We start from the raw sequence: 21793 nt of genomic DNA, 5'->3' as shown, positions 1-21793 counted from the left end.
AATTTTCATGTTTATCACCCTACAGACAACATGGAGAAATCTCACAATATAAAATATATATACACAAACATTTGATTTTTCTCGATTATTTTACACTTTACAGAACCTCTACCTGCCCTAACCAAATAACGGCCGCACATTCCCATAATATTAATTTATCAACTCAAAATAATTGTTTTAATTTAGTGTTTCGGTAACATTTGAACTGTTCGGTAACATAAAGAATACATATATATCTTGTCATAGGCTTTCAAAAAAAAAAATGTCAATACAAAAATGTGTCCTGAATAACTAAAAATAAGTCATTAAGCGTTTCTGTGATCTGTCTCCGAGGAAAGGCGATTTAGATGAAGTAAATGGGACTCGGTTTGAATAACGGTCCTAAATGTGGCAGTTAGGATGTTCAGGCAAGCCAGGGTTTTTCAAAAGACTATCTAATACAAAATGTTGCTAAAGCGGACGACATCTTAACATTCTGAATGTGCAGATTTTCAACATTTGATTTGATAAATATTAAAATTGACACGATTTAACAGACAGTTACATATTAATCAAGTAATTATATAAAATTGAACCACATAATCAAGTGGTAACTACGGTTCAGTTTAGATAAAATGGGTTTTATAGTTAAAAACTGTGTGTACAAGTGTAATCTGAATGGCTTAAAAGCAGAAATTAATTTTCTAGAATTTTCTACAGAAGAATGTTTAAATTGAATGTACTTTACTTGCCGATTTTTCATTACTTTAAGCAATTTTTAATTTCAAGGAAGAAAATTTTGTTTTTAAATAATGATTAAGGAGTATCAGAGAAGTAATACTATATACAGGGATTTATTTCTTCATAATTTTAAACATTTAATAGAAATTTTATTTATTTAAAAAACTACGATATCTCAAATGTCAATAGTGCACATTCTTTCTATTCCCCAATGAATAAAAACACCAATTAGGCCTTACATTAACATTATTACACATTATTTTAAACATGTCAGGTATTTCTCGGCAAAAAAAATAGCAGGAAATTCTTTAATAATTTAGTTTACATGTAGATGTTACTTGTGGAACATATTATGTATTATTACCATGATTTCCGCTGAAAGAACAATAATAGTTTATTGCGACTGTGTTCTATTTGGTTTTTGGTCTGACAGGATAGAGCTGATTAGTCAAAAAGCACAAAGCCGAAACTGCCGAAATATCAGATTAGCTTTCGTTTGATCCTGATAAGTCCCTTCAATACAAGCATCTAAATAATGACACAAGGGCCAAAAGGTATGACTGCAAACTCGTGCTAGCTGAGAACTAAATAAAAACATTTACTCCAGGCTTGAGGTTTAAGTCATCATTACCTCAACTGCCCTCCCATCTTCGTCTTCTTTAACAGGGAAACTAAGTCATCATACTGACGGACTCGAACAAATTGAAATAGTATTCAAGTACGACATAGTTGTTAAGGCTGTAGGAGAAGACTTGAAGGAGGTTGCGGTGATTGAAGGTGAGGTACATTTGTCAGTCGTATGAATTGGCCTGGCCTCACTTGAGCTTTTGTGCCTGAAATGTAACCAAGGAATACATAAAGTATGATTTAAAAAAAAAGTTATTAGTCAACCTAAAGGTTGCTTAGCCTTGTTAGACTTACTAATTTATTAATTTAAAAGAATATTAATGATTGAAATGTCCCACTATCAAGCAAAATAGCTATAAAAAAAAAAAATTATTCGCTCAATGAACTGTGTAAAAACACATGGATGTTTAGGTTTTAAAAAGAAATTACCAGGTAACCAGCAAGTTCGTGTGGTTTATCACTTTTATTGTTTTAATACCATTGATCAATATTTCTATTTACATAGGTGGGTAAGGTGTTTACATCATATAATACGAAGAAGATAAGGAGCATCATTTCATAAAGAAAAAAGTCTTTTATTGTTTTTTCTCATGGTTTGAAAACTCTTAATTTTCATAAATGCTTATTATAATAATTTAAGCTCGGTACTAGGGTGGCTGAGGCAACTAGTAAAATTTGCAGTTCAATGATGAAACACATGAGCTCACTGCCCAAAAGTGGTTCAAGTTTGTTTCTGGGAATGAGGGGATTGAAGATAAACCACAGTCTGGTAGACCTTATGTCTTCAATGATGACATATTGCGGGAAGTTATGTAAGTTGACTGTAGTCAAACAGTAGCTTGCCAGTGTTCAACGAAAGCAGCAACCAAAAAACCAATTTATTTGTTGTCAAAAAATGGATCAAGTACAGTAACATCAGGTTGTACCATTGGCTACCACCAAATGGGCCTGCCCCATTGACGCGTAAACCAATTATTCATCAGCAAAAGGTGATGCTTTGTGTTTGCTGGAGTACAACAGGACTTGTGCACTATGAACTTCTGCCACATGAGCCATCACCGCAGAAATCTACTCAAACCAACTGCAACGGGGTATTCCTTCCCCTGGCTCAGAAACACCCTGCTCTCGTGAACATAAAAGTTGTAATTTTCACCAAGACAACGCAAGATATAACACAGTCAGAGCGACAAAGGAGGTGGTAATGAAGCTTGGTTGAGAAGTCCTACCACACCCTCTGTACTCTCCAGACTTGGTCCCATCTGACTTTCATCTATTCTTAGCAATGGACAACCATATGCCCAATCATTCAATAATTACCAACAGGAAAATGAGCTGAATTTATTTTTTTAAGTCCTGGGACCCAAACTTTAATAAAAAGGGCATAACAAGGCTAGTAACTCTTTGAAATAAGGTTATAGACGCTGATGAAGAGTATTTCCCAATTATTAGACCCTTTGAAACCACACCAACTTTTCTGGTTACCTGGTAGTTAAACCTAAAACATTAATTTATTTATATTAGTCAACACTACTACAATTTTTATGATTATCATATTTGAAACAAAGACGGGCCTTGACTGTAAAATTGATCTGATTTTAATGGCCAGCATCCTACAAAAAACCTTTTAACTGAGTCATTACACTTGACATACTAGAAAATATGAGGAAATGGTGAAATATTTTATTGAATGGTGGTTTAAAGCCTAGTAGTCCTACAAAATGAAAATTGTATAGATTGTGGTGCTATAATTATTTTCTTGTCAATTTAAATTGTTTTTAGGACAACTTTCGAGCGGTCGTGCAGTTTTTTCCCTTACACCTAGCAGAGTTCGTAAAACTAAACTCACAGCAATGGGGTGACAGGTGGCCATCCATGGAGTGTAAGTGTGCAATCATCCTCAAAGAGAAAAAAAAAACTATCCTCAGGGTACAAAACTACGCCTGTGCAAATTGTCATGTAAATTTTCTTCACCGTTTATTTGAATCCTTTCCGTCAATTATGCATATTTATGCCTTCTACTTTTTTTGTACTTCTTAATTTATCCATTTAACGTAATTTACTAATATGATAATTTTCTTTAGTAAGGAAAGTTTTTTGCTCACGTAGGAAATCCCGCCTATCAGACTGTGTAAGTGTTTCAGAATTGTTGAACTTAGCAGTACAGGGAGTGGAGATTTGTGTGCTGCCATAAGCTACTGAAAGTTTTTATTCAGATGTCTCAAGTTTGATTTGAATTCACATTAAGAAAGCAGAGAAACAAACACGTTGCAATTCGTGACTAATTTGTAAATAATTTTCTTAAGGACTACGGAGGTAAGTTGGATATATGAAGATCCATTATTTCAATGAGAATATTCATGGATTATACCACACGTATATACCAATAAGCCTGCTAAATATGGTATTGATAACTTTGCAGTGTGCGTTACAGAGACCTTCTACACTATCAAAATGGAAAAATACATAGGAACTCGACTTTCTGCATTTGTCTGTTTATTACATTTTTTTCTTCTTCTTGGAAAAAAAAAAAAAAAATAAAACTTAAATAGTGGCGGGACAAAACGAGACAAGAAGTGAGAGAAGCAGGAAGCAATTCGCGGCCGGAAGATCCTGACCCGGAGGGCACTGGGTCCGAGGCTAGTGGGCTCCAAGTTCGAGATAGACGTTCTGAGTAAGATGTGGTCTCAGCGAGAAAAGAATATATTTTTAAAAAAGTGTGTGTGTGTGTGGCTTGTGATCCCAGTCGTGCTGATCTACGGGTGCGCAGAGTTCCTACATTTCCAATTTCTTTACCAGGCCTGATAATTCGGGACTAGAGACATTAGTTGTAAGTTTCGGCCTTTTGTTAGTTTTTAATTTAAAAAGAATTTGTCAATGTAATTATAAATAGAATAGTTGTTATTAGTATTTATTTTTTTAAAATCATAGTTTAAACCCTATGTAAGCTAAATACCCTAAGATATCAACTTGTGTTAAAGAATTAACTCCGATAAAAGAAGGAAGAACTTCATTATTTAGCTCCCATCATAACCCTGGGTGGAAGCACCACTTCATAAGAAAGAAGAGAAGCAAGAAGCGCTACATCAGCCGTCTGGGGTCTAACACGGGAACCGTATCTGTCCTTCCTTTTTCGCTCTCTTTTCTTTTCCATTGTTCTACTCTTCTTTTCCTTTTTTTCCTGGTTTTGGTATTTATCCTTCTCCAAAAATACCGTGGTGCTCAACATAACATCTGTAAATAAACTTTCACCCCATCACCGACAATCACTTGTCTCTCCCTTCAACACGTCCCCCCTTCTCCACTGTGCTACCGCCATCGTACATGCAGCCACAGTAAGGAAGCTGTAACAATTTTGGCCCCATAATATGTTCTGGCTTCAAATTTACCTTTTGAAGTTGTTGTGGCCAACATATTAAAGTAATTATTCAGATACCGTGGGTTTAGAGTTCTTTGGTTTTTATAGGTTCAGAGGCTAGTAACGGTCTCTGAGCAACTTTCAAAGTGTCAAGACCGCATTCTCTGTGCAGTTTGGTCCTCCGGGCCAGATTCAACATCTAGTTATGAAGTAAATATCTATTTAGTTAATTGTCTGTGCAAATTGTTCATTAATATTTGTCTATCTGTTGAATTTCTTATTTGTTTTGTTCACTTTTAACTGTCCTTACAAATTTGTGGTTACCTTTTAAGTCATCTAAATCAAGTATTAGTTAAAATGGAATCTAAACCTGAAAATGTGGACATCGTGTTAGCGCTGGGAGAAGAAGAACAAAACGTAAGTCAAGGCCTGAAGGAAATTAGGGATCTGGGAGAAATTCTGACTACGTTACACAAGGACCAAGCACAGCTCAACAGTTTTAAGGTTCAGATTGCCCTATGGTATGTGGGAGAAGTTTTGCACGGTATTCCATAATACAAAGGAATATGCCAAATTGATTAATGTGGATACCCCCACATTAGATACACTAAGGCAAATGATAAAAGCCTACTGGTTCGAAGCTTTGCCCTTTCAAGAGTCATTATTTCCAAAGGTCACGCCGAATACCAGTTCTACATACAATGACGGACCACTTCATGCCAGTTCTGGGTTGCAAGATGACGGATCGGATCGATCGATAAAATTGCCAGCAATCCAGTTACCCACTTTCAACAGAGACTTGGCTACTTGGCCAACCTTCAGAGATACGTTAACGATTCGCAAGAATAATCTTCTAAGTGTCATACTAAAATTACATTACTTTTGGATGCCACTGCAAGGTCCAGCAATTCAGGCAATATTCTCCATTCCCATCAGTTCAGAAAACTACCAACAAGTTGGAATTGTCTTCAAAAATGGTTTGATAACAAACGCATCAAGGCAACACGATACTTGGATAGGATATTGTCATTTAAGCCTTTACAAAGGGCATCATTGACTTCCATTCAGCAACTCACGGAAGTTATGTTCGAGAATGTTAACTCTCTGAGACATTTACATCTTGAAGACAAAGCAGGGTTTATATTGTTAGCAGTCATAATGCGACTGTTGGATCCTAAAACTAGAGAATCGTTTGACAATTTAAAAACAGAAGTTAATCGATTACCAAAGTTGGTAGATTTTATTCACCAACATTTGTCTTCAAACAGAACCCTGCACAATGATCACACCGCAAGGAAACTCAATGAAAACAAAACCCGAGACCAAACGAATTCTTTATGCTCAAGAGCAGCAAAAATCTCTGAAATATGCCCTGTTTGCAACCAACATCATCATCTGATGTATAAATGCCAACAATTCCAATCTATGGAAGTCGCTCAAAGAATTAACCTAACTAAAGAATTATGTATCTATAAACTGCCTTTTATTGACACATTTTTCGAGAGCATGTAAATCAAAAACGTCTTGTCGTCACTATACTGTGGAGTGCAGTATATGTTTATAACGGAAGAGTTGGCAAGGAAATTGCGCTCACTTTATCATTAAATCCGCATCAACTCTGTGGTTTTGGGGAGGTCCCAATCAACAATTGCAATTATCAGACTAGATGCATTCTTGCACCGCACTCCTCTCCAGAACCCGAGCTGACTACCGACGCTATTGTCATCCCCCAGATAAGTTCTGCCATGCCCTCAAGCCCTCTTCCAAATTAAATTAATGAATATTTCGATAAACTAAATTTGGCTGAACCATCTTTCTGTACGCCTGGTGGCATTTACTACCTCTTGGGTGCTGACCTCTTCGGTGAAATCATTTTGTGTTGTTAAGCCATCAACCCCGAAGAACTACCCCCAAGCGCTAGATACCATCTTCGGCTGGTAGTGATGGGCCCTCTTCAACACAAAATAAGATCAACTGCGATCGTGTTATTAGCAACACACCCCGCGAAGATGATTTGAGAGAAGTGATGTGAGAGGTTCTGGAGCGTAGAAGAAGTAGCTCATCAGAAACACGTAGATCCACTGGAAACAGATTGTGAAGAACACTGCCTGCCTTTATTAGAAATCCCAACCCCTTTGTCAACTCAAAGCTTGAAGGGGTTGAAGCAATTCGATTAAGGGTTGGAGGCCAAACTCAATCAACAAATTACCCTGAAGAAAGAATATTCTCAAATTGTGAAGGAATATTTGTAATTGGGATACATAAGCCACACTTCAAAACCAAGGTGATATTACCTTCCTCATTGTGGCCATAAGATAGCACCACGACCAAATTGTGCAACTGTAGAGTCAGTATTGATCGGATCAAAGGCCGTCTAACTTTGAAGGAACTTGATTGGGCAACAGGAGAAATAAAAAAGCGCATCCAGCACCTTTACTTTCCGGAAGGAGATAAATGCCAACAGAACATAATGAATTTAGCGCCCTTCAAAGATGAGTGGGGTGTCCTTAGGGTGAGGCGATCGGCTAGAACATGCACTGTCATATAATGCAGCAGAGTAAATGGTCCCGCCAAGAAGCTAACGTTAAGGAAGGAATGTTAGTTCTTCTCTGAGAAAACAATGTGCACCCATTGGACAAATACAACAATGTATACCAGGAAACGATAGTCAAGTCTGTGTGGTCAAGGTTGAACCACAGAAGGTAAATTTGTTCATACAGTGGTTAAATGACTATGAAATTTAATAGTTAAATTTGGTAGGCGGTATGCTGTGGCCAACAATATTAAAGTAATTATTCAGATAGCATGGGTTTAGGGTTCTTTGGTTTTTATAGGTACAGAGGCTAGTAACAGTCTTTGAGCAACAAAGTGTCAAGACTGCGTTCTCTGTGCAAATGCATGAACAAAAACCCCTTGTGCAACCCGGTGTTCAGTTTGGATAACCAGTAAATTACCAAACCCGTCGTGTCGTCTGCCTTAGGTGAAATCCACCATCGTGAAGACACTTTATCTAACTGTCGCATGAATGAGAAGGGGGCTACATATCCTATCTGCTGACGTCGCCTAGACATCAGTCAACAATCTCGAGCTGATACGCTAAGCTCAAGATTGCTGTTCTCATTATTGTTGTTGCCTGCCTGCAGCACCTATGGATTTGATAATTAAGTTCTCCGTCAAGAAGTCAACTTAAATATTTTGGAACTTATGTTTTTTGATTATTATAAGATAATAAATTCTCATGCAAATCAGATTTAATTTTAAAGAAAATTGTTAAATTAGATTAAAGTGCCGACATCTATTACTATAATTTGTAAAGACATAATAAATGTTGAATCCGGAATTTTTTGTTCTTGATTAGAAATAGATTGAACATTCTAACAGGAATCTAACAACGGACAGTTGGTATACATCCCAAAAAAATATTGTTTATATTTTTTAAGTGATTATTTACTTTTAAGCAAAATGAGGTTGAGACGAAAAACAGTGTCATGAGTGGGACTTGAATACATGACGTCGCAAGTCCCAAAATACTAACTCATCATCTCAACCTACAACTATTTCAATTTCTCTCGGCAATTCGGATTCTCAGCGACATACAAATTAGCAACAGGGAGAAGTTATTGATGTATGTGTCCATCAGTAATTACATTTATATACTTTTTGTGGGTCATCTTAACCAAAGTATTTTTAATTAATTATTTTTATGCACAATGAAATTGAGATGAAAAATTATTGTCACGAGCAGGACTAAATAGTTTTAGGTTGAGATGATGAGTTGAGTTGATGTCTCGGGGTCCAAACTCAATAGCTCAAGTGGTACAGCATTGAGGTACTAATCTGGATGTGATGGGTTTGAGCCCCGTGATGATACTAATTTTTCATCTTAACCTCACTTTTCATAAAAATAACCAATTACTTAAAAATAAAAATACTTTGCTTAATATGCCCAACTAAATTATGTTATAAGTTTTTTTGTAGAAATATTTATATATTATTTTGTAGAAAGAAATATTGTTTTAAAATAATTTTTCAAATTTACATCAGTTTTTCCTAATTTTGTGACAAAATTAGTTATTTGTAAATAAAAATATAATTTTATTTGTACCATTTCTTTCCTATATATTTTGTTAATAATAAACCCACCGACATATAAATAATTTAAAAAAGAATGGGCTAGGGTAATTTTGTAACATGACCGCTCGAAGGTTAAAAGAAAAGGCCTTATATTATATTTATATTGTAAGTGCATTTTTATTTTTTGTTATACCCACAAAATCTCCATCAGGCTCGACATTCAAACTGCACTTACTACTTCTAAATTACTTTATAGGATGAACGGTTCGAGATAGTCTTTGTTAAAGGTTTCTCTTCAAAATGATTTAATTTGAAATGCTTGTTTGAATGATTTATAATGAAGAACAAAATTCCAAATTTGGCCTAAATGTAATATAAAAAATTTCATGCACAAACTGACTGTGGTGGTATGGGCAAGTGAATATTTACGACATTGGTCCCCCATTAATTTGATATTGTAATTAAGTCATCCATAAAATTTTGTAAATCAGTAAAAAGTTATTTATAATTTCATTTAAAAAAGTGTGTTTTATCTTGGAAAATGCCATGTAAATTTCTTCAATCCTAACACAAATTAGTACGGGTGTTAAATGCTAAAGTACAACTTTATTACCAAAGGTTTAATGTACTTATTTAGGAATGTTACAAAATTTTAACAAGTTACGATTACGTTAAAAAAAAGAAGAAATTGTATTTCCCACAAGACCAAACAAAAATAAATGAAATATTAATAATAAATATCACAAAACTTATGCTTCTTAAAAGTTAAAAAATGCAAGGAAACTAATTGTTTAAGGAAGATGTATATACTCACGGGTGATGCTCTTGTAGATGAGTTGTCAGGCCAGCCTGGTCATCAGCAGTGAATGAACATTTTGAACAGCTCCGTTTATTATGTACCTTGTACATGTGGGTAGCAAGCCTTTCAGATCTGGCTGCTTTGTATTCACACAATTTGCAAATGTAAGGTTTAAGATGAGTGTTCAAATGCCTTTTGAGACACCAGTTGTCAACTCCAGACCACGAACAATAGCAGCATGTGTATCGTTTTTCTCCAGGTTTTCGCTTCGGTAGTTTTTCTTTGCGAGGTCTTGGCTCTTGTTGAATGATTTGCGTCTGCTCCTCTACTTGAAGTTGTACTTGTGTTTGCTGTTGTTCTGAGTGGGCCTCTTGTTGCAGCTGCTGTATCTGTTCCGTGCATTGCAATTCTTGAGCTTGCTGTATATCTTCTGGGTGCTGTAACTGGGACTGGCCTTGTTGCGGCGATTCAGTTTCAAATGCAATAACCTCTTGTTTAATAGGAATAATAGGTTCAACGGCCTTCGGCTGGGCTTCAAAAAACGTTTGTAAATTATCTTTATTCACTTCCCTCTTAATACGATTTATATCATATGGAACATCACGATGCATTCTCACAAAATGTTTTTTCACATGGTCTGCACGATTAAAATGTTTTAAGCAAATGTAGCAATGGAATGGTTTATCGTCTCTGTGGATGTTTTCATGTCGAGTGTACAAGTCTCTTCTATCGGTCGCATATGGGCAGTACCTACAATTATATCTCTTGTTCACGCCTGGCTGATTTGCGTCTTCTTGTGGGCTGTTCATCGATGACTCCAAATCCATCGCTTCTTGAGGCTGGAACTCGTGATCATCATCATCTCCTTCCTCTTCGTTATTTACTGACGACGTTCTCGCTTCGAGTTCAACTTTGTTTTTAAGTCTTTGAAGAAATTTAGTCACTTCTTCTAATACTGGATTCTCTTTCCAACATGTGGCCAACGGATCGAGATTCTGATCGGGAATGATGTTATGTTGTCTTGCCAAGTGCATTCTCACACATCTTGCCCAAGCACTGGCATAAGGGCACTGCGGGCATTGAAAAACACGCAAATTTGCGTGTGTCCCTAGCCAATGCTCGGCTATCCGAGATAGGTAACCAACACATTCGCACTCATTGCATCTGAATAATTGTTGCAAATTGTTGTAGCTTGCGATTTTCGATTGGGTCCAAGGTATAACCTCTTCACTCGACACCCAATTGTCTTCTTCGATAGTCCCCGTGAAGCTGGTGGAAGTAGACTGAATTGTAGCCAATGTTGAAAGGTTTTCGTATTCTGCCATCATTCCATCTGTTTCTTCCTCACCATATAATTTTTGGGAGATCTCTTTAAACATATCTTCATAGCATTCCATCACAGTTGGTTTTGGGCAGACTTAAAACAGGCCCAAGTTTATTATCCATTTACTGGAAACATCTATGTCCTGAAACAAAAAACAGAACTGTCGAGATTATGCTCTATACAAAATTATCAAAACCTAACTACAAATGCATTTGTTTAACTTTTATTATTCTCAACCAAAAGAGGACTTTACATCCTGCCGTTACAACACGATTTTGGTATCTTGGATCAGAAAATCAGAAGAAAATGAGGACAACTGGGATTCCAACACATGATCAATTGGCAGATGCATTGAGGCAAAAAAAAAGAAAAGAAAAGAAAAAAAAGTGCAACATGAATTTGTATTCTGCTGTTTTTTATGATTGTGACAGGATGGGGGATGCAGTAAATCTGGGAAATGCTCTTTGATCATCATTTAATTATTGTGGATGGTAATGAAGAAAAGGGAAATATAAAAATAAATCAAATTTTATTTTTTAATAATTTAAATTTAATTTGGTGGTAAAAATATTTTAAATCTAGAAAGTTGGTCCCTTTTTTTAACTAAACCCACCATTTATTTCTATGCCATCTAATTTAATTGCTAATGGCCTGAAATGCATTAGCGATTAAAATGTATGGCATAAAAATTGTGGGTTTGGGAGTGTGTTTAGTAAAAAAAAAAAAAAAAAATTAAGACATCATTAAGCAAATTAAATGCAATAACAATTTCATTTAAACAAAGCAAAAGTACACACAGCTGTAAAATTAAAATCTATATCAGTCGCTTTGGAAAATTGTCGAGACGTGAAGTTTTACTCAGCCAAAAGAAACTGCTATCTCAAGCATGGAAAATAATTTCCTGTTCACTTGTTTACAGTAACTGCAAATTTTGTTCATATCCTAGCGAAACATTGCCAAGGGAGACGATTTTATCATGTGCCTGAATTATAAAGTATAATAGAAGAGACTGATTTTTATTTAAATCAAATGAAAATCTTTTATTGGTAATTTTATGTCATGAATCAGTCACAATTACTAATAATTTGTACTTAAATAAATATATGTTTAATGAACAAATAAATTTTTTTTCACCATCTAACCGAAGAGAAGATTTTTAGCATTTTGTGGCTGTGCCCATTTTAAAATAATCAAATCAAAGATTCACAGAATTTAATTACCAGTAATTTGTATAAATTATTATAAATCTATTTTATGTAATTACAATTAGGATTATCAGCTGATACTACAAGTTTGAGTAAATTTTATTTTTGTTTTGCCTTCACAATACCCTTAATTTTGCCATAACATAGACTTAAGACAACCACTCAGACAGGTTGTCCATCAGTAATTTTAATATTAATTTGTTATAATGAAAAAATAAAGACTGATTATTATTATAAATAAATAAACAAATAATGTGAATGGTAAAGTTTGCTTATTGCCTCGGATTACCAGGCTAAACAGCATCTTTGGCAGAAAAATCACTGAAATTTATGATTTATTAACTGCACATAATAATAACGCAACTTTTTAAGGATGTATAAAAATAAAGATGTGATGGAAAATGCAATCAAGTGGTAGGAAGTAGGCTAGTTGAACTTTTTACAACTATATTTTTTTAAACAATTTATTGGATACATTTTTGAAACTGCGCCTGCCTTTTCCCAGCTAATTTTCATGCGGAGTGCTATTTGAAATGGGAGTTTTTTTATTTGAAAAGACATTTCCAAAAACAATCTCTACAAGAAAATTTGCCGAGGATGAGACAGGTGCGGTTTAGAAAACGTTTCAAATAGATTGTTTAGGAACATATAGTTGTAAAATGTTCAACATGCATACTTCCCACCACATACTGAATCAAAAACTCAAACAAGCAGAAATAAACCTACAAATAAAGAAAATATGGTGAATTTTATCATAAAAATGAAATGGCCAGACTTATTGCTGATTATAAAAACAAAATTAAGACAGTTAGAACCATGTATAAGAGGTAACCAATATAAGGTCCCCTCCTGCATTCGAACCCAACATACAAATGGGCTTTTTTTCCAAAAACCGGCACCCCGAGGGTTCATATATCCTCGCAGTTGAAATACTCTCGTTAAAAAATAAATTGTGAGAAGGCACATGTATCTAACAGGCGTTAACTTACAAAAAGCATAGAAGGTCTAAATAATCTGCTCCATGCTTGAAATTAATCTAAAATAAAAATGTGCCAATATGAAATTAAAAATCAAAGTTTCTAGGTAAGATGGACAGAAATTGACGACAAGAAAATAATCAACTTAAAATAGTAATTTTTTTTTTTTGACAACTTGTTTCTTAAACATGCTATTTGACTTGATTTAAAATAGATTTTTTTTTAAATAGTGTTTAATTGTTTTATTACAAAAGAACACTAAATTTAGGTCTCTTTGATATGAAGGGCTAGGAATTGGGTTGTGTTTGTCCCAAAGGATAAGCACCATCCTTTATACTAACAGGCATGCACTTACAAAAAACAAATTCTAAGCAATCCGGACCATGCTTGAAATTAATCTAATATAAAAATGTGCCAATATGAAATTAAAAATCAAAATTTCAAAGATAAATTTTTTGTTTACTTGTTTTTTAAACGTGTATTTGACTTGATTTAACATTTTTTTAAATTAATTGTTGCATTACAAAAGAACTTTAAATTTAAGTCTCTTGGATGTGAAGGGCAAGGAATTGGGTCATGTTTGTCCATAAGGACTTTTCCTTTGTTCTAAAGGCATGCACTTACAAAAATCCTGTAAGTTCTAAGCAATCCGGGGGATCACGCTTCAAAATAATCTAACGTATGTATAACCGAGCATAAAAAATGTGTGGTTCAGAATGGCCTGCGATATAATACTATGTAAGCCAAAAGTATCTAACAGTGATTGACTGTGGTCCAAGTCGGTTTGCAATAGATCATCATGTTCTGAACTAAAGTCGAGTATGTGGCTCCCAGCCCAGAAAATTATTCTATTTTCTGGCGGAATGCACTATCCTTGGGGAGGTACGGTTTTAATATTTAGGGTTTTTTCGACTAACAAGGGTACAACTACTCGAGTTTCTATTATGGGAAAACATTAGGCCCTTAAAATATGCCCACTGGTTAAAGAATTTAATTTTTGGGAGAAAAATCTTAGTGACATTTCATTCCGTCAATCTAGCATTACCTATTTTATATTAATTATTATTTTTTCATTTTTTTTAAACAACCATCAGACTGAATAAGATCTATGCTGTAAAACACTTAGTTATTTTTTTGGTTCTATCATTTGTACCTTACTTGAAAAAATAATATGTATTCTATTCTATCTTATTTATATGAATAATTGAGTGATGTAACATTATAGAAGCCAAAACCATTAACTGTGGTCTGAGTAGGTTTGCAAGAAGCATCATGTTCTGGAGGAAAATCAAGAACATGTAGCTCTTGTGATGGAAGAAGGATTTGCTGTAACGTGACTATACACTGAATTTATGCTGGACAACATCAGTGGACCTTTTCCTATGGCAAAATTATTTGGCTGTGCCAGAAGTGGAATGTCAAATTGAAGTGGAGAAGTTAAGTGTCATGCAGCAGGAGAAACATGCCTCCAAACAATAAAAAGAAATGGAGGTGCAATACCAGAAATTTTTGGGTATAACTTTATTCCAAGGGGTGCAGGCAAGAAGACTACAAAAATAAATCCATTAATAAGTGGACCCTACAGAATCTAACAAGGAGGAGGAACAAGACCAACAAACTGCTGGGACTTTTACAAGAATCTAACATTACAAGATCTCCAGACGGAGAGGGTCTCATAACAGCAACCGCCTGCTTTGTATAAAGGTAGACCTTCCGCATGATACGGCTAACAAGGGGGCAGCTTCAATCCAAAAACCGAACGAGAGAAGCGGTTACAAACAATCGAATGATGAGGTGATGACTAAGCCTGTGACACCGTTAGATGCAGGGCAGACAGAATGTGGAAAACAAGAGATACACCGCTGAAAACAGCAAGGCACACAAGAGTGCCACTTTGGTTCACAGACCTTTCAGATGATGGCGTGTTGAGATAGTTAATGGCAATGGCATCATGTATGGTCTTTTCTTTGTTATCAACTATTGTTTAGCTGTAGTCCGGTATTTACATTTTATAAAGAAATATAAGTTTTAAAAAGCGTTCTAATTTCACTGCCATTATAATTAGCTAGAAAATGTGTCAATATGAGATTAAAAAGTGAATTAAAGTTTCCAGATAAGATAGAAGAAAATTGACTACAAGACTAGAATTGATTTTTTTAAAAGTGCTTTATCACAGCAGAACGTTAAATTTAAGACTATTGGACTAGAATATTAAGGAATTGGGTTGTGTTTGTCCTAAAGGATGGGTGCTTGTTGATCCAATCTTCGATCTTGGCCAAAAAAAAAAAATATAAAAAATAAATAAATAAAATAAAAATAAAAGCGAAAAAGAAAAGAAATGTTTTTTTTTTCTCACGGAAAACCCTCTCGTGGCTATAAACCTTGCGTTTACGATAGTAAAAAATCAATAGTTGTTCAAAAGCCACTAAGATATGTTTTAAAAAAAAGGCAATTTTCAAGCCGCGTTGGTCCAAAAAAAATTCTTTAGTATAAGGGTTGTTAATTGGAGAAAAAACTATGTCTGTTCAGTTTTTTAATTTTTTTAAATTTAAATGTTCAATATGCTAAAATATTATTTATATGAGCGATGAAAAATAGAGAAATAAACACGGCCAAAGTGCAAGTTTTTCGATTTATTTCCCCCCTTTCAACATTAGATTTGTATATTGTATTTGTAAATAAAACCAATTTTAAAAGGGGATTTTTTTACAAATGGGCCAGGGGTACGCCAAGAAAGGATGTCACAGCTTTTAACAGGCGAGGTTTAGGCAAAGGGTTAGCATGCAACAAACACTTAAAAAAAAGCTCTTCTCTTACGTACAAGATTTAGAAAAAACGTCAATTAATTTGAATTTTTTTTAAACAACCAAAACTCCAGTCCTTTGACGCGAAGAACACCCTCGGGTTGCGAAGGGGGTTGAAAATTAAAAAGCAACCCCCCACCAAGAAGTGAAGAGGAGGAGAAATATGAAACGAATGCGCAATCACGATCATAACATAATCAATGGTCATAGATCCAGGGGTGATGACAGACATGTCTTAGTTAGGCCATTAAATATATTTAAAAACAATTAAAAAATGAGCAAGAGAAACGGGATGAATGTGATGTCGGGGGATAAAAACCATTATTAAAGGATCAAGAGGGGGGCGTGGGAGGGTGAGACCCAGGTGAGAAGTGATCAGAGGAAATAAAAAAAGTAAACATTAGAATTAAAAAAAATATATATATACTATAGAAGGTGAAAAAATAAGGAAACTTACCTCGATCCAATGTAACATTTTTATATTAAAAACTCCTTAATTTTAGTTTTGTTTTTGTTCGAAAGGTTTGTTGTTCGGATAAAACTGAAAGCGGCTCGAATAAAAGGTTTAGTAAGTGCCGTAGTGTGAATGTACGAGCCGTGGTGGGGGCCGGCGTAGCCGCGTTTAATTTGATGAGCCGCGGTCGGGCGACACGGCTGCGGTGCGGATGAGGGCCACGAGCGGTCGGTCACTGTCGCGCGATAGGAGACGGCGGCTGTTACGATCCGGTCGGGCGTCGGAACACGAAAAACATGGCGGCGTCGGAACGGGCCCTCGGCGATGGTCGGGGCGGGGCGGGTGTTCCGTCGCTAGGCGACACCGGTCTCGAGCATTGCACAACCCCTGTCACGAGCCGCCCCCCTTCAATCAATGAAACTCCTACGTCACGTGCCGCCCTAGGTCAGAAATCCGCTCCATCGATTCAAAATCAAAACGCCCTCGATTCTATCATTTCAGGAATAATGAAAAGGGTGGAAGCAACAGCCCTAGAAAAAGGGCCAATGGTTGTTAAAAACAGGCAAATACCAGGGGTCCAAAGTGCTAAAGGAAAGGGGAATGGTCCAAGAGCCAAGGAGGGTTCTGGGTTAACACGTTTGACAGAATGACACTATAATTGAGTCAGAATACATGAGTCAACGCAAAATAGTCTGAAAATGCCTAAATACCCTAAAAAACTGGGATCTACAAAAAGACTGATGCTAAGGGTCCGGGTCAAGAGGTAATTTTAGGCAATAAGATGAGACAATGACTCAAAGATGGAAGACGGTATGGGTATGAGCATAAAACAGCCTAACTATGAACACCACATGACCCTAGTCCCTAGCACAACCGTCTTTCAAGCATCTCAAGGGTGTAAAATTAATCAGATAATCAATCAGTTCTAAAGGCTCTTCAAGTCATGAGATCAGAACTAGTTTGAAAATGCCTAAATATCGTAAAGAGTAGAAAATCAATTGTAGTATCAGATAGTAAGGCAGCTTCAAACTGGGATCTACAGAAAATTTGGCGCTAAGGTTCTGGGCCATGACGGAACTTCAGACTACAAGGCGACAAAATAAGACAATGGCTCAAAGATGGAAGACGGTATGGGTATGGGTAAAAAAACAGCCTAACTGTGAGCACCACATGGACCTAGGCCCTACCACAACCACCTTTCAAGAATCTCAAGGGTGCAAATATAATCAGATTGTCAAGCAGTTCTAAAGGCTCTTCAAGTCTGCAACATCAACTCAGAACTGTGCGAAAGTGGCTAAATACGTCAAAAAACTTGGGTCTACAAAAAGTCTGAGTCTAAGGTTCCAGGTCTTGAGGAAATTACTGGCAACAAGATGTAGCAATGGCCCAAAATAGGAAATGATATGAGTATGGGTATAAAAGGAGCCTAACTATGAGCACTACATTTCCCTAGGACCTACCACAACCACCTTTCAAGCATCTCAAGGGTACAAAATCAATCATAGTATCAGATAGTCGGGCAGCTATAATTTGGGATCTACAGAAAATCTGGTCCTAAGGTTCCGGGTTATGAGGGAATTTCAGGCCATGAGGCGATAAAATAAGGCAATGGCTCAAAAATGGGAAATGGTACGGGTATGGGCATAAAAACAGTCTAACTATGAGCACTACATGGCCCTAGCACAACCACCTTTCAAGCATCTCAAGGGTGTAAAATTAATCAAATAGTCAAGTAGTTCTAAAGGTTCTTCAACTCTATGATATCAACTCAGAACTAGTTTGACAATGCCTAAATACCCAAAACAACTTTGATCTACAAAACGCCTAACTTTAAGGTTCCAAGTCTTGAGGGAATTTCTGGCAACGAGATGTGGGAATCGCTCAAAATAGGAAATGGTACAGGTATGGGCATAAAAACAGTCTAACTATGAGCACCTCATGAGTCAGGTATCGTCAAACTGGGATCTACAGAAAATTTGGCGCTAAGGTACTGGGTCATGAGGGAACTTCAGACTACAAGGCGACAAAATAAGACAATGGCTCAAAGATGGAAGACGGTATGGGTATGAGCATAAAAACAGCCTAACTATGAACACCACATAGCCCTACCACAACCGTCTTTCAAGAATCTCAAGGGTGCAAATATAATCAGATTGTCAAGCAGTTCTAAAGGCTCTTCAAGTCTGCAACATAAACTCAGAACTGGTGTGTAAGTGGCTAAATACGTCAAAAAACTTGGATCTACAAAAAGCCTGATGCTAAGGATCCAGGTCTTCGAGAAATTAATGCCAACAAGTTGTGGCAATGGCTCAAAATAGGAAATGATATGGGGATGGGTATAAAAGGAGCCTAACTATGAGCACTATATTTCCCTAGTCCCTAACACAACCACCTTTCAAGCATCTCAAGGGTTCAAAATCAATTGTAGTATCAGGTAGTCAAGTAGCTTCAAACTGGGATCTACAGAAAATCTGGTGCTAAGGTTCTAGGTCATGAGGGAATTTCAGGCCATCAAGCAACAGAGTAAGGCAATGACTCAAAGATGGGAAATGGTACAGATATGGGCATAAAAACAGCCTAACTATATGTACTACATGGCCCTAGGCTTCTAATAATATTTATTAAGAAAACTCAGAAACAAGATTAGATAACTGGAATGCTATAAGGCTATTACTGTTAGGGAGAACAGGAATTATATCTAATTCCTGTTTTATATGTATATTTATATATTGTTAATAGGAAGGGTCATAGGATTTCCCTTGGGAGTCATCCACTTAAAAGAGAATATGAGAAGGAAAGGAAGTCCCCTAAGAGATGCCGTCGTACTGGCAGGTCATATAGAATTTAAATATTAAAGGATGTATGTGTGAGCTTCCACAGGAAATCAGATCCATACTCGATCAAATGCTTGAGCCACATCCAGGATACATTTTAATGATAATTTGGCCAAGTTAAATCTTGGCAGACTAAAAATTATGGATGTGCAGGTACTGACAGTGACTGGTGCTCATGAACCACTTACTGTTACAAGCTATTGTCAATAAGTATTCCTAATAAATACATTAAAAATATTGAGCTAAGAAATACACTGCACTTATGTGCTTATACATATTACAATCTTAACCAAATTTATTATATGCTTCCATGCAGCTTTCTGGAAAAGAGCTTATATTGAAAGGGCTCTTCAAATATTGTAGGGCCCCTATGGTTTTCAAAATACACTCCCTTTTGGCCTCATACCCTTCATGCTCTAACAACATATTCTCAAAATTCTCCACAATGTCACAAGTTGTACAATTTGGTAGATGGTATTTTTTCAATTCTGTACAAACACTATCCACAAATACCATGGCCAGTTCTCAAAAAGGCCGAATCAGCCGAGAAGCACTGATTATCAACAGCACTGTCAATAGGTGATCTTCAGAGTATCTAACTTCTAGCAGAGGAGTCATACATAATTAAGAATGCAAAGATGACACATGGCCAAAGGCTGTGCAAGTGTCAGGCTTGTAGAGAAAGATTGCTTGGTGTCCCACCTAATTGAAGGTTTTAATTCCTTGGTTCCACATAGAAAGCATAGGAATGCCACCTGATATGAGAATTGTGCTTGAGCAACAAGTATCTGGGTCCCCTCTTCCGATTCATGGAGGAGAGATGGTTGTTTTATTGCAAATAGTACTTATAATTTTGCGTACCTAGTGTGTGAATGTGTAACAAATAAATCAAAATATTGTATAAGTATTTATTAGCGTGAATGTGTAGGGTGAGAACCTTCTACCTAGGTGGTGGTATATTGAGTACCCCATCGACCCTCAATTAGGTTAGTTATATAACAGATAAAAAGCGTGATGGAGGAATACTACATAACTGAATGAATGGTATGTAAATAGAAAAGATTGTATTTAAGAGTGAGTGAGGTGTGAGTTGGTTTGGATTTAGGAATTGATTGCATTAGGAGCTGAAATGACCTTGCAGTTGATAGCTCCTGGAGCCCAACCTCGGTAGCTGGACCGATAAGACAGAAGTCTGACTCCGGACTGCCAACACCAGGAGTGAGTGATTTTCGAGGCCTACCGTAACTTATTATAAATTACAAAAGCTGGAATTGTTGGTGGACAAGCGATAGACTCAACGCTGTACACTTGTGGTATGTATATGTGTGCAGATTTAAGGGTATATAAAATCAGTAATCAGTTCTCATGCGTGACAGTGTTGCAAAGAAGGATTCTTCCTTCACACTGAAACCATGTTTTTTTTTCTGAATGTTTGGGAATAAAGAACAATAACTTTTGCCACCTTGTTACTTTCTCTTTTAAGATAATTTATAACTTTGCCCTTCGTTATTGTAATTTCTAGGGCAATTGTTGCCTGCTTAGCTGATACATTGTATTTAATGCCTACATTACCTTTGATCCGGCATATTACTATATCCTTGCCTTGTTCAATTAATTTATATATTTGTATATACCTCCAGTATCCTGCGAAACCTCCCACAAGGCCGTCCTATTTTTAACCGCAATATATAACACAATCCTACAAACCACTCACTATATTCCGTCATTATTCTCATCCCTAAAGCTCACAAAAACCCTAACAGATCTCATCCAACAGACCTATTAGCCTGTGTTCCGCAATGTCCACAATTTTAGAACGACTCCTTTTAAAACACTTAATACCATCCTTGACACCTATAAAATCTTCCCTCTCACCAATTCGGTTTCCGTCCTCAACATTCCACTATCCAACAATGTTTTAGAGTAGTCGACACCATCTCATCGGCCCTAGAAAAAAAGGAGTATTGCCAGGGCACGTTCTTAGATGTAGCAAAGGCTTTCGACAGGGTCTGGCATCCAAGCATACTTTCCAAACTTAAGCGCTTCCTACCCTCTCATTATTACCTTTTATTGAAATCCTATCTAACTGATCGCTGTTTCAGAGTAAGGTGCGCCAAGGAATAATCGGAAGTCAAACAGACACAGGCCGGTGTACTGCAAGGTTGTATCCTTGGTCCTGTCCTATATATCATTTATACTGCTGACACTCATTATCACCATCTACACGGACGAACCGCAATCCTATCTTCTAACTCGATTCCTGTCCAAGCTACCTCCAAGATCCAAGAACACCTTGATCTTATCGAAGACCGGTGTAAACAATGTTGGACAAGACTGAACGAAGAAAAATGCACTCAGTGTACTTTTACGCTGAAAATGCAGTCTTGCCATCTACTGTACATCAACAACAAAGAGATACCAGTTTCCACTCAAGTCAAATACCTGGGACTATAAATTAAAAAAAAGATCTCAGCTAAAATAAAATCATATTTATATAAAAAAATGAAATTTAATCACAACTCACTAGTTAAATAATGTTATGTTGAGAAGATAAAAAAAAAAAAAATAATAATAAAAAAATAAAGAAATTCAAAACTTACAATGCAGTGGCTCTGAGTAT

The 21793-nt window shown here is 36.2% G+C and overlaps 1 protein-coding gene and 1 long non-coding RNA gene across 7 annotated transcripts in view; one reads left to right on the top strand and one right to left on the bottom strand.

Moving 5' to 3' along the window:
• The window catches only part of LOC112127071, a 12192-nt gene extending 8289 nt beyond the window's left edge, over positions 1-3903 (top strand). The window contains exons 3-4 of one of the 2 annotated variants that reach the window (XR_002910378.1): positions 3127-3660; positions 3767-3903. This is a non-coding gene — a long non-coding RNA (uncharacterized LOC112127071). Of the gene's footprint in view, positions 1-3126 lie in introns of both variants that reach the window. The other variant, XR_002910377.1, reaches the window with a different exon arrangement.
• LOC106663320 (protein charlatan) overlaps positions 1-21793 on the bottom strand; it is a 24427-nt gene extending 2634 nt beyond the window's left edge. For 2 of the 5 annotated variants that reach the window (XM_014388066.2, XM_024227393.1), the window contains exons 1-2: positions 16343-16695; positions 9591-11041 (exon numbers count right to left, since the gene is read on the bottom strand). In XM_014388066.2, the coding sequence (XP_014243552.1) occupies positions 9591-10972 (1382 nt within the window). In that variant the 5' untranslated portion in view covers positions 10973-11041; positions 16343-16695. Of the gene's footprint in view, positions 1-1344; positions 1554-9590; positions 11042-15902; positions 16136-16342; positions 16696-21773 lie in introns of those variants that run through there. The other 3 variants (XM_014388063.2, XM_014388061.2, XM_014388062.2) reach the window with 3 other exon arrangements.

This window comes from Cimex lectularius, unplaced genomic scaffold (assembly GCF_000648675.2).
Source record: "Cimex lectularius strain Harlan isolate CLEC.00 unplaced genomic scaffold, Clec_2.1 scaffold195, whole genome shotgun sequence".
NCBI classification, from domain to species: Eukaryota; Metazoa; Arthropoda; class Insecta; order Hemiptera; family Cimicidae; genus Cimex; species Cimex lectularius.
Note: the sequence above shows the minus strand (reverse complement) of the source record. Positions and strands in the feature narration are given on the sequence as shown.